This window comes from Ornithorhynchus anatinus, chromosome 20 (assembly GCF_004115215.2).
Source record: "Ornithorhynchus anatinus isolate Pmale09 chromosome 20, mOrnAna1.pri.v4, whole genome shotgun sequence".
NCBI lineage: Eukaryota > Metazoa > Chordata > Mammalia > Monotremata > Ornithorhynchidae > Ornithorhynchus > Ornithorhynchus anatinus.
The window spans coordinates 548,041-560,998 of record NC_041747.1 but is presented as its reverse complement, the minus strand read 5'-3'; the positions used below and the strand labels follow the sequence as shown (position 1 = coordinate 560,998).

The following is a 12,958-nucleotide window of genomic DNA, read 5'->3' as shown; positions in this document are numbered from 1 at the left end:
GCAGACAAGTGGGGGAGCTGGGATTAGAACCCCAGTTTTCTGACTTCCAGGCCTGTGCTCTATCCACTAGGCTATGCTGCTTCCTGTGATATTGTCCCATGAATCCCTACAAAATTCAGAATGTTAAACCGAAGAAAAAAATTAGGCTCAATAGTAATGGGATCACTCTATTATCTCCAATCTCCAAACACCAAATGGTTAGGGAGGGTCAAGATGACCGGGGCCTGCAGTCTTCTTCACCTCGGGCTTCTTCATTCCAGGATTACTCTCACTACATGAAACCAAAGAGTAGCTGCAGCATATGAATGGGTTGTTCAACTAAACATGTTTACAAAGTGCAGTTTCATCTTTTGGGATCAGCCTTGTCCATGTTTTTATATGAGTAGTGGTCAAAGATCTAGTCACCCCAAGTGAGAATGATCAGTTTAGTTCCAGTTCATTACACAAACATTACTTGAATTGTGATTCTCCCGGGGAGCTGATTCTGACCATGTTTACAGGTTTTTGATTTGGTCACCAGATTTTTGGGATTTCCTAACACTCATCTCTGTAGCACATAGATGAGGAGTGTCAGGATGGTCCAATGGCAGGGACTTGAAAATTGAGTATCCTGCAGATTCTTACCGTTTACGCTTTTGTTTAGGTTATGACACACGGCTCAGCCTACCACCTCTTTCAGTGGAGAGGGTAGGTCCTATTACTTCATCCTTAGCTTGAAGAAATGTGACCCTGAAATAATATTTGTTTTCATCAAAATGAGAACTGTGTGGAATAATGACTTGTTCCATGTGAAAATAAGCAGTCCTGCTCTAGCACCCCAGTATCCAGAATGTAGATTTCCAAATAGGTTCTGTAGGTACAGAAAGGTCCCATTTTTATTTTTTTTCTACACCCGTCATTTTAAGGTCCCTCTCTTGGGGTGCACAACCAGGCAAAGAATTGTATTTGACAGAACCATTCAGATCTATGTGATGTAATTGTCAAGCTTCCTGTGTTTGTACCTGTTTGCAGTTAGAAATATGCCAATTGCAAAGGAAACCTGGTCATCTACAGTCATTTTTGAAGTGATTTTTTTAATATGCTTTTATATAAACATAGTTGAAGCCCATCACTTTGGTTGTCTTTGTATTTTTATTTGTATCATGTAACTTAAAGCCTATGTATATTTTTCCACAAATGTAACCATGGACCATTCATTATCTAATGATGCATGTTTGCATTCAGGTTTTTTTACACATCAGTTTTATGTTCATTTAGCATTTTATTTTCAGGGTTTTTTTCCGCAAGCGATAATTGTTGACTATTGATTAAATAATGAAAACCTAAATATTTAAACAGTGTAGTTGTCAAAAGTAGTAGTCTTTGATAAATAAGATTAAACCTGGCAAAAAAAATTTCTCCATTTGTAATTTTTGGGTTGATCATTCTAGCTAAGGCAATAATATGAAGAAAAGAACAGGCCTTCATTCCAAAGCTTCACTGCACAAAACTATTAGTAAAAGACTACATATTTATGTTGATGTACATTTTTAAAGGGAATTTTTTTTTAAAAAAAATGGACTATTAGAATTCAAAGCTCTCCAAATAAAGGGGCAGGATCACTGAAGGGGATCTGAGAGGTAAATTAATGGAGTCAGTGAATGCAGTGAAGATCCAAATGGGGCAAACCTCAAAGGCTTAGATCTGGCAGACAGCCATGGAGTTATTCCCTCCCCATGCCCTCCTACCCACATCCCCTTCTTTTTGCCAGGGCTGCTCCAACCTGGTATTTTTATTTCCCTGTTACTTCCTAGGATTGGCTGTTCCTCTGTTTTGTTCACTGAAATCTTATATCAGGTTCTGTCAGAAGCTTCTGTCCCCAGGTCCTGCCCTTTCCTGTATCTTCTGGAAACGTTTTGGGCAATTTTCAATGTGTGGCTGAAGGACTTAGACCTCTACTCTGGGAGCTTGGGGGAAAAACACGTATTTGCCTATCTCCCCGCCCCCATTAGATTGTAAAACCCAAGGCAGGGGTTGTATTTCTTGACGTATTCCCAAAGCCTTAAGATAGCACCTGACACCCAGCAAGTAGCAGTGATCGAGTGATGGAATATAAATTAATAAATTGTGGCATTAAAGTAATTTATTTGTGCTAATCTGACACCCAGCAGACACCCAGGAAGTAGTAGTGATCGACTGGAATATAAATTAATAACTGTGGTATTAAAGCACTTTCTATGTGCTAACCTGACACCCAGCAGACACCCAGGAAGTAGTAGTGATTGGGTGATGGAATATAAATAATTGTGATATTAAAGTACTTTCTGTGTGCTAACCTGACACTCAGCAGACACCCAGGAAGTAATAGTGATCCACTGATGGAATATAAATTAATATTTGTGGTATTAAAGCACTTTCTAGGTGCTAACCTGACATCTGCAGACACCCAGTAAGTAGTAGTGATCGGGTGATGGAACATAAATTAATAATTATGATATTAAAGCACTTTCTATGTGCTAACCTGACACCCAGCAGACACCCAGGAAGTAGCAGTGATAGACTGATGGAATGTAAATTAATATTTGTGATATTAAAGCACTTTCTATGTGCCAACGTATTGTCAATTGCTGGGGTAGAAGGAATACAGTCAGGTCAGACACAGTCCAAGAAGCTCAGTCAGAAGGGGGTGGTGGACTGATGGAAGCAGTATTGAATCCCCATTTTTCAGATGAGGAAACAGAAGTGAAGGTGCTTGCCCTAGGTCAAACAACAAGTGGTAGACCCTGGATTAAAACCCAGGTCCCCCTCCCTCTTTCCATTAGACCTCAGGTCCCTTTAGACTCCACTCCTCTAGACTGTAAACTCGCTGTGGGGCCGGACCGCATCTACCAACTCTGTTATACCATAATAATAATGATGGCATTTGCTGAGCGTTGGCTATGTGCTAAGCACTGTTCTAAGCGCTGAGGGAGTTACAAGTTACTCGGGTTGGTCCACGCGAGGCTCGGTCTTTCCAGTGCTTAAATACCATAATTATTATTAAACCCCACTATATAGATGAGGTAACTGAGGCACAGAGAAGTGACTTGCCCAAAGCCATACGCTGAGAAGCATCGTGGCTCAGTGGAAAGAGCACGGGCTTGCGAGTCAGAAGTCATGGGTTCGAATCCCAGCTCTACCACTTGTCAGCTGTGTGACTTGGGGCAAGTCACTGGAAGCGACATGGCTCAGTGGAAAGAGCCTGGGCTTCGGAGTCAGAGGTCATGGGTTCGATTCCCCGCTCTGCCACGTGTCAGCTGTGTGACTGTGGGCAAGTCACTTCACTTCTCGGTGCCTCAGTTACCTCATCTGTAAAATGGGGATTAAGACTGTGAGCCTCACGTGGGACAACCTGATTACCCTGTATCTACCCCAGCGCTTAGAACAGTGCTCTGCACCTAGTAAGCGCTTAACAAATACCAACATTATTATTAGTAGCCCGCGGATCCTGGATTCGAACCCACGACCCTCAAGCCCCCGCTCTTTCCACTAGGCCACGTTGCTGTGCTCTCCCCAACGCTTGGCACCGCGCCTCAGCACACTCCGAGCCCTCAAAAAAATCCCCCTCCCCTGGGACGCCGAGCGTTCAATAAATAGTCCTCCCTTCGGGTGGGAGCAAAGAGGACGCCCAATAGTCCGGTTTACGGTTTTATTGAACGTTTCCTTCCCACAGTCTCACGGGGTTCCCCAATGTCCAGTCCTCACGCAGGTGATGGGGAGCGTGGAGCGCGGCGTCTGTCGCCCCGGGCCGGCTCAGGAGACGGTCCACTTCTTGGTGACGTTGAGGTGGTCGAGCTGGTCGGCCACGAAGCGGTGCGGGGGAAAGTTTGCGGCCCGGGCGGCCTTGAGGGCCTCGAAGGCCTCCCGCTTGCGGGCGGCGGCGTGTCCGTACTCCTGCTCGCGGCTCATGTAGGGCTGCCCCAGCCAGTACTCGTTCTCCGCCTCGATCTCCAGGCGCCGCACCATCCGCCCCTTCATGCCGGCGTTCACGTAGCGCGGACGCCGGTGCTTGCCGATCCACTGCTTCCCGGGGATGCGGGTGCCCAGGAGCAGGGCGGAAAGGAACATGGCGGCGGGGGGGGGGGGAAGAGGGGCCGAGCGAGGCAGGGCCGCGCCGGGGCTGAGGCGGAGGAGGAGGCGCCGACCGCGCAGGCGCGCGAGGGCGGAGGAGGAGGCGCAGGCGCGCGACGGCTGAAGCGGAGGAGGCGCCCACCGCGCACGCGCGGACTGAAGCCGAGGAGCCGTCGGCCGCTCGCCCTCAGTCGTCCCCGTCCCCCCGCGCTTCAGCGTAGCCTAGCGCGCTTGCGCGAGAACTCCAAAGTCTCGCGAGACTCGCCCCCCGCGCCCTCTCCCTGCAGCCAATAGAGTGCCCCTCGCTGACCCATTCAAAGCGGCCGCCGTTGGAGGCGGAGGGGGAGACGGTGGACTTCGTTCCTTCTCCTTGCTCGTCCCTGGCGCTCTTCCTTCCGCTCCCCTTTTCCCGGAGCGCAAGATGGATGTGATCGGAAACTTTTACGGGAAGCTGCGCGCCCTCGCCCTCACCCTGGAGAAGGAGACCGCCCAGCTGGAGCGAGCTTTGAGCGCCCAGGAGACCGGTGAGACCCGGGGACGAGGGGGCGGGGCGAGGAAGAAGAAGAAGAAGAAGGAGGGTATTTATTAAGCGCTTCTATGTGTAGAGCACTGTTTGAAGCGCTGGGGGAGAGACAGGGTAATTCATTCAAAAGTATTAAGTGCTTACTGTGCAGAGCACTGTTCTAAGCGCTGGGGGAGATACAGGGTAATTCATTCCGTAGTATTTATTGAGAGCTTACTATGTGCAGAGCACTGAACTAAGCGCTGGGGGAGATACAGGGTAATTCATTCCGTAGTATTTATTGAGCGCTTACTATGTGCAGAGCACTGAACTAAGCGCTGGGGGAGATACAGGGTAATTCATTCCATAGTATTTATTGAGCGCTTACTGTGTGCAGAGCACTGTTCTAAGCGCCGGGGGAGATACAGGGTAATTCATTCAGTAGTATTGAGCGCTTACTATGTGCAGAGCACTGTTCTAAGCGCCGGGGAAGATACAGGATAATTCATTCGATAGTATTTATTGAGAGCTTACTATGTGCAGAGCACTGAACTAAACGCTGGGGGAGATACAGGGTAATTCATTCGATAGTATTTATTGAGAACTTACTATGTGCAGAGCACTGAACTAAGCGCTGGGGGAGATACAGGGTAATTCATTCGATAGTATTTATTGAGAACTTACTATGTGCAGAGCACTGAACTAAGCGCTGGGGGAGATACAGGGTAATTCATTCGATAGTATTTATTGAGAACTTACTATGTGCAGAGCACTGTACTAAGCGCTGGGGGAGATACAGGGTAATTCATTCGATAGTATTTATTGAGCGCTTACTGTGTGCAGAGCACTGTTTTAAGCGCTGGGGGTGATACAGGGTAATTCATTCGATAGTATTTATTTATTGAGCGCTTACTATGTGCAGAGCACTATTCTAAGCGCTGGGGGAGACACAGGGTAATTCATTTGATAGTATTTATTGAGCGCTTAATATGTGCAGAGCACTGTTCTAAGCGCTGGGGGAGACACAGGGTAATTCAATCGATAGTATTTATTGAGCGCTTACTATGTGCAGAGCACTGTACTAAGCGCTTGGAATATACAGAGAAGCAGTTGTGGGCAGGGATTATGTCTGTTGATTATTTTATTGTATTCTCCCAAGTGCTAGTACAGTGCTCACAGTAAGCACTCAATAAATAGGAATGAATGAAAGAAAGTTTACTGTTCCCTGCCCATGAGCAGTTCATAATCTTAGGAAGGAAACAGACAAAAATGAATTATGGCGCGCGTAGGAGGATGTGCCAAGAAATGTTAACTATAGCTGAATGAAGTGGGAGAATATCATTAAACATATAGATGAAAATGCCCAGTAAAACATGTACATAAGGGCTGTGAGTAGAAAATAAAGTACATAGATTCGTGGGAGGTGTCAGGTAGCTCTGGAGAGCTTCTCCTAGCTTGTGAGCCCCTCCCCCCAGGGACAGGGACCGTGCCCAAGTGCTCAACAAATACCATTGATTGCTGTAGGCCTGCAGCACTGACAGTAGCGTAGGAATGAGCTTCAGAGCAGACGAGATGCCCCTGTCCGTCTTCCTCAGCATCAGGTTGCTGTCAGTCAATCAGTCATATTTATTGAGCACTTACTGTGTGCAGAGCCCTGTACTAAACTCTTGGGAGAGTACAAGTTAACAATATGGCATACACATTCCCTGCCCCAATGAGCTTATAGTCTAGAGGGGACTGAGTACTGTACTAAACACTTGGGAAAGTACATTGGAGTTAGCGGCCATGATCCCTGCCCTTGAGGAGCTTACAGTTCATGGGATCTAAATGATAGACTACTGTAACTTCTCAACCCATATAGTTCTCTAGACTGTAACCTTCTTAGGGTCAGGGAATGTGTCCGCCAATTCTGTTGTACCCTCCCAAGTGCTTAGTACACTGCACTGCACTTAATGAGTGCTAAGTTAATACGATTGATTCTTGAGGAGAATTGATAGACAAACATCTTCACCCATTTTGTATGTTCTGATGTATTTTTGACAGGAGGGTTTCCTTTTGTGGGGGAGGGGCTCTTTTGGTAGAATGTATCCACCAACTTTGTTGAATTTATGCTCCCAAGCACTTAAGTACAGTGCTAAGTACAGTACAATAAGCACTCAATAAATGACTGATTTTTTTTTCCTTAAAACAAGTGTTCCCAAAGATTCTATATGCTAAGATATATTTTGTTGTGACTTTTTTTCTTCTACCTCCTCCCTCACGTTCCTGGACTGTTTTCCTCCCCCAACATCTGCAATGAAGATTTTGAGGAAGAGTCTCCAATGAGACTTTTGCATGATATGCATTCAGAAGTCAGAACCTTAAAGGTAACAGTGTGTTTTCTGACCTATGGCATGGACTTTATCGAAATGTGGAGTTGGCCTCATCTTTTGAAACATTTTGCCAAACCTGATTATTTTTTAAAAATTCCCAGAAGCAGGTATATTGTACAGGAATTCAATAAACACTTATTGACTAACTGATGTTCTATATGAAGCGAGCAGTTTAATGCTTCTCTTGGTTCACTATAAAATCAGAATTAATAGTTGAGCAGAAATAAGCCACCACAAAGTAGTAATGATAACATCTAGCTTTTGGGGTTTTATTTTTCCAAAAGTGCTCTCACATCAGCTGTTTCATCCATACACTATTCCTCAATTGGGAAAATGGAGGCACTGAGAAGTTAAGTGATCACACATAATCTTTGACAAAGTTACTCAATCATATTTATTGAATGCTTACTATGTGCAGAACACTGTACACTGTACTAAGCACTTGGGAGAGTACAACACAACAGAGTTAGCAGACACGTTCAATATAACTGACAGATTCCCTGCCCAGAATGAATTTACAGTCTAGAGGGGGATACAGACATGGATGTGGATATTGCTATTAAAATTATAGATATGTACCTGAGTGGTGTGGGGTTGAGGGGGTGAATAAAGGGAGCAAATCAGGGTGATGCAGAAGGGAGTGAGAGAAAAGGAAATGAGAACAGGGAAGGCCTCTTGGAGGAAGTGTGCCTTCAATAAGGCTCTGAGGGTGGGGAGAGACATCGTCTGTCGGATATGAAGAGAGGGAGTGTTCCAGGGCAGAGGCTGGACATGGGTGAGAGGTCGATGACCTCATAGATGAAGTTGGGACAAGAACCCAAAGCCTCTGTCCTTTCCAGTAGATAAGGCTCAGCTAGTATGTGCATGTCAGTGTCACAAGCTCAGTGGGATATTTGGGTGCTACCTTTATAGTCCTATCATTAAATTGTGCTTTTTCCCCCACTAGGGTGATGTTCAAACTCTCCTTGAAAAAAATCATTCCGAAAGACAAGGAAGTTATGATTTTATAAAGGCCACTAAACTCCTAAGACAAAGGAATACAGTGGATATTGTGAAATTAAGGGAGTTATTTCAGAAATATGGATATAAGCCACCGGCTTCTGAAAACTCAGGTAAGTTTGTGTACTCAAGCAGAGAGAAAAGACAGTTTGGGGAATCAGACCTTTTTGCCTCATCTTGTTCATCTTTTAGTGTGGGAATAAAATAAGTCCCTAAATAAAAGGCTATAAATTTACCTAAGTGCGATGTTTCTGTTTTTAAAAAAGCCTTCTGAAAGCCTTAACGTGTCCTTACTCTCTGCTGGTGGCTTCTTACTTTCAGAAAAGCCCAGACCTGGGAGTCAGGACTGGGCTGTAATCCTGACTCTGCCACTTGCCTTCAGCGTGACCTTGGGCAAGTCACATAACTTCTCTGGGCCTCCGTTTCCTCAACTGTAATATGGCGCTGCAATACCTGTTCTCCCTCCTATTTAGACTGTGACCCCTGTGTGGGACTGAAAGTGTATTCAGGACTATCATGTATCTACTTAGTACAGTGCTTGGCACAAGTACAGTTTATCATTATATTAGTAGTAGTAGTATATCTTCCCCTTTTCCCTAAGGCAGTGGGTTGCTGGAGTGAGTAGAAGGGATTGGACACCCCCCCAAGTGAGAGGAGGAGACACCTGAGCCATCTAATGTCAGGGGGCAGGAACCACCTGGTATAAATCTGGCTGCCCCTCCCCCCCCCCCACTTGTTTTCATTTTTCCATAAAATTCCACTAAGAGAATGGTTGTATTTGTCCTTGCCCAGGAAAAGAGGTTGCTGCTGATGCCCCTGGACCACCAGGGACTGGACCCGAATCAGAGGGAGTGGAAGATCTCCCAGGCTCTGCCACTGCTACCACCACGCAGCCGCAAGGTCCCAACGCTCCTGGGGACCCTGCCCGCTGCCCACAGCTTTCTGACTTTGGACTTGGGCGCTATGTGCTTCCCAGCGCATGGGACCGGCATCCACACGCCCAAAATCTCTACGACAGAAAGACCAAAATGGCCACCCCACCCTTGCAAACATCCCCGGGTAGAGTCCTGAAAACACCAAAGTGTGCCCTGAAGATGGATGATTGTGAATGTATGACTCCTAAACTGGAACACTTTGGAATTTCAGAGCACACCATGTGTTTGAATAATGATTACACGATGGTGCTTAAAAAGGCCGAGAAAACCAAAAGGTAGGAGACTCGGCTTTCATCGGATTCCTTTTCTCACCTTGTTTCTCCTGTGGGCTGCATTTCTTTGTAATGTTCCTATAGCATGTACATTTCACATAAATAGCTGCCGCTGAAACATCTAAATATAAGAAACAAATGTACAGATTTGGGGAAATCAGCTGAAATCAGCTGTAGAGGGAAAGTCTGACCTGAATGAACCCCAAATCTGGTTGTAGAGTGCAAGCTTCATGTCACTTCTCAAAGGAAACAGCTTTTCTCAAGAAAGTAGTTTGGTGCCATAGCATTAACTTGTTCCTTTTTCCCTCGGGAAGAAGGTGAGTTCCTTCTGTGGCTTGAGAGGTCCACTTCAACCTTGGAGGAGTGGGTTATTGAAGACAGTGCCGGCAGGAGAATCAGCAGCCCAGGGCTCTCAAATAATCTTAGCTGTCCACATTGTTGGAGAGAAAACCTTACTCCAGCTGCCCCTACCCTAGATCTGGCACAGGGAGAACATCAACATAGTGAACCCTCTGGGAGCAATATGAACCCAGTATTTTGGTGGGGGGGGTTGTTTTTTCTTTGGGTCCTGGGATAGAGAAAAGCATACTTTTCTGTAGGAGCCTATTAAGTTTCCCCCAAGCCATTGAGAGCCTTCCCTATTCTTTGTAGCTTTTCTAAAGGTGGCCCTGGTGGACTGGCGAGCAAATCGGCGGCCACTGCTTCTGGGGCTGAGGCGATAGCCAGCAGCAGTGATGTCCCAACCATCCCTGGCCCCGCCATCCAGGTGTTGGAAGAAAACAGTAAGTCATGATTGTGATTTTTTTTTAAAAGGATGAGAACTAGGAATTCCAGACTATTTTACTTAAACCTTGTTGTCCTAAGAACCTAAAAGGGAGTGTAGCTGATTCTGTGGCTTATTGGACCCGTTTATTCTAGGTGCTGATGGAGCACAGTCTCCTCTGGTGCCTGTATTCTGCACGCCTGGTATCAAAATTCCTTCTGTGAACATCGATGTAATTGCATCAGATTTCCCTAAAGCAAAAGAATCAGGCTTCCCAAATTGTGCAGGAACACCGCCACCTCCTGACTTTGAAACAGCCTGCTTGAAAGAGGAATCTGAAGTAAGTGTCAGTCCGAACAACTGCTTTTCACCAGCTACATATCTCAAGGCAACAGTGGATGTCCCTTTTACTATGCTACGGTATCCTACTTTGGGTAAGGGACCATACCTTCTACTTCCATCATGGGTCTCCAAGCTCCTAATACAGCACTCCATACGTGGGAATCATTCAGCAAATGCTGTTGGTGACAGTAATCCATTAAAACGTGGTCCTTGCTTGCCGATGGTTGCAATAACGAGTAGGAGAGTGGACTCTTGTTTACAAATATTGTGGAAGTTTTGAAACAACCACCAGTGGTATTACATTGGTATCCTGAGATTACAGACATGTTCCTACTGGCTTGGTGTTTGTTTATGCAGGAAAGTTGAGGGTTGAGAACCCTCGTAATTCTGGGAATAGAGTCCTAGCAAGCAAGGTACTGTATGGGATAGGATATGAGAATCCCGAGAGTGAGAACTGGCACCTTTTATAATCTGGGTGCTTTCAAAACAAATTCCCTTCGAGGATCACCCCACGGGTCTGTGACTGCACAGATTAGTCTAGATAGGAGGCCTCCTTTGGGGAATAATTGCTGAAGAACTGACTTTATCTTGCTCAAATACCACTGATTGAACTGTTCCCAAAAGAACCTAGTATATGCTGAGGCATGTCTATGTCAGAGTACAGTCGGTGGGTGCCAAAGTTTCTGAGAAGTTTGTTTTCACCACCTGAGTGAGCCTTTGGAGGTTGGAGTCTGAGGGATGCGGGATATTTTTCATGGACGGAAAGTGCGGTGAGGTGGATTTGGGACAGAAAGGCCTCAGTCAGGGGGTTTCTTGGACTGTTGCCTGAGTCTCATAAGGGTTGGATCCTTCCTGCGGCAAGGGGAAGTCGGGTTGCTCAGAAGTCAGATGGGGTCACCATGAGTGTCCATAACCAACCTACTGGTATTTTGGTGGAGGGAGGGTCTTCACCACCCAGCAGTGGGCCTGGACCCAGGAATATTTGCCACTCACATAGGACTCGAGCATGGCAAATGGCCGGACAATCCTAACCCTACTCGGTCCCTGGGCGGGGTCCTTCTCAGGATGGACCTACCCGGAAGGTTGCTGACAGTGGACATCTCTTGTTTCTGAGAAGCCCTTGGTCTGGTTGAGAGTGGCTCGCTGGCTGGCGTGTCTGAAACCAGGGCTGTGTTTACGGCTTGTGGTCACCCATTTCTCCTGAGCTGAGGGTTAAGTTGGAAAGTCAAGCCAGTTCTGGGATTTCTAACGTGGGTGTCCTCCTTGCTCAGCAGGGGAAGGTGACCCAGACTCCGTCGGAAACAGACGTCTGGCCTAACAGTGTGTCTTTGGGAAATCCTGCTTCATTGGCTTTGCGATCCGACAGTTGTCTCGAGCAGGATGGAAAGTCCTCTCCGCCACCGATCACTGCCAGTGAGAACCTGCTGAGCACGCCCACGCCTCCAGAGATGACCACGATCCCAGATGACATCCTCCAGGTTGGCCTTAAGCCTTATCTTGTTCAGTGGATGCCACTTGAGCCGGCTCCGGTTCAGTAAAACATCAGTGTTTGAACTCTTCCCATTTTATCCGTTGGGGACAGGGCCCCAGGGGTTAGTTAATGGTTCCAGCCAGCCCAGAGGAGCCTTCTAAGCCACCTCCTGGCTTAAACTGCCTGTCCCTCCTCTAACTTTTTTTTTTAACTTCATTTTAGATTCTGTCCAGGTACAATCCAAACTTAGCCACTCCGGTGGCAATAAAAGCCACACCCAGGAAAGATGTTCTTTTCACGCATGAAAGAGAGATCATGCAGCCTGGTTACAACAAAGAAAACCGGTAAGAGTAAGCGGGACCCGGGCACTCGACGGTCCCGGGCTATGGGTTATTAGGAGATGGGCTGGAAATGGGACCAGTTTCAACGATGTTGGCATTTTAAAACTCTGCCAAGCTCTTGACTCCTTCATAACAGCTCGATCTTACACTCCATCTCTGACTGAATAGTGTTGAACAATCTGCTGGGTGATTGAAGCGGTGGAGAATCAATTGCCCGCCTTGTTTCATAGCCTTCAAAGGGTTGGTTAAGCTCCTACTGGCACCCTGGGGCACTAAGGAAACCCTTCGTGTCTTAGTGTGTTCAGTTCTGCTCTGTTTGATTGCAGGAGTTACTACTGATCCATTCCTTCCGGAAGGATGAGCAGGGCCGGATTTCCCATTCAGAAGTCCTTCTTCCCCAGCGTTGCCGCGGTGATATCATCATTGCAGGGAGGGTGGGGGGTTGTGCTTATCATGCTGCCAGGACTCTTTTTAACCCCCTTTGATCTGGATCAGAAACCACCTTGTTACTGTTTGTCCTTGTTTAGAAGAGTATCAACGGGATATGATGTTGGTCAAAGGATTAAATTTAGTTGGAAATCCCATTTTTTGTAGATTTCTATTTCCACATCAGGCAGATTGTCAGTTGAAGTCTCCCAATTTCATCTCTCAAGCTGCATACAGTGCACAAGCATTTTGGCTATTTCACCCTCCAACCCCTCTAACCCCTCTCAAAATGGTTGTCGGCCAAGTGGAAGTGCAGACGTGTGCCAGTGAACTCGTAGCCCACAACACAGGCAGGTAGGAGGTCGGTACCTGAAAACTCACTCGTGTTTAGATCCAGCTTCCTAAAATTCAGTTTTGCCATGGAAAGTCTGAGGACCTGATCACTT

At 46.5% G+C, this 12,958-nt stretch overlaps 2 protein-coding genes across 3 annotated transcripts; one reads left to right on the top strand and one right to left on the bottom strand.

Annotated features, from left to right (window-relative positions):
* Positions 1-3,653: 3,653 nt before the first annotated feature.
* Positions 3,654-4,121, bottom strand: MRPL57 (mitochondrial ribosomal protein L57). Its single transcript, XM_001518894.4, has one exon. It carries the CDS (start codon positions 4,084-4,086, stop codon positions 3,772-3,774), a length of 315 nt encoding a protein of 104 aa, XP_001518944.1. The 5' UTR covers positions 4,087-4,121; the 3' UTR covers positions 3,654-3,771.
* Positions 4,122-4,385: 264 nt separating this feature from the next.
* Positions 4,386-12,670, top strand: SKA3 (spindle and kinetochore associated complex subunit 3). 2 transcript variants are annotated; one of them, XM_007664093.3, is made up of 9 exons: positions 4,386-4,613; positions 6,893-6,957; positions 7,910-8,075; positions 8,755-9,172; positions 9,821-9,951; positions 10,088-10,272; positions 11,549-11,752; positions 11,968-12,089; positions 12,413-12,670. In XM_007664093.3, the coding sequence occupies exons 1-9, from the start codon at positions 4,511-4,513 to the stop codon at positions 12,423-12,425; spliced, it is 1,407 nt and encodes a 468-aa protein (XP_007662283.1). In that variant the 5' UTR covers positions 4,386-4,510; the 3' UTR covers positions 12,426-12,670. The 2 variants fall into 2 exon arrangements, with proteins under 2 accessions (XP_007662283.1, XP_001518936.2); XM_001518886.5 differs by having other exon boundaries at positions 4,390-4,613; positions 11,546-11,752.
* The last annotated feature ends 288 nt before the right edge of the window (positions 12,671-12,958 follow it).

What these genes read in the sequence shown, in the direction of transcription:
- MRPL57 (XM_001518894.4), bottom strand. Translation starts at nt 4,086, where the DNA reads ATGTTCCTTTCCGCCCTGCTCCTGGGCACCCGCATCCCCGGGAAGCAG.
- SKA3 (XM_001518886.5), top strand. Translation starts at nt 4,511, where the DNA reads ATGGATGTGATCGGAAACTTTTACGGGAAGCTGCGCGCCCTCGCCCTC. An exon ending in ACCGGCTTCTGAAAACTCAG is followed by an intron (nt 8,076 to 8,754) that starts GTAAGTTTGTGT and finishes GTCCTTGCCCAG; the next exon opens with GAAAAGAGGTTGCTGCTGAT. An exon ending in TCCCAGATGACATCCTCCAG is followed by an intron (nt 11,753 to 11,967) that starts GTTGGCCTTAAG and finishes ACTTCATTTTAG; the next exon opens with ATTCTGTCCAGGTACAATCC.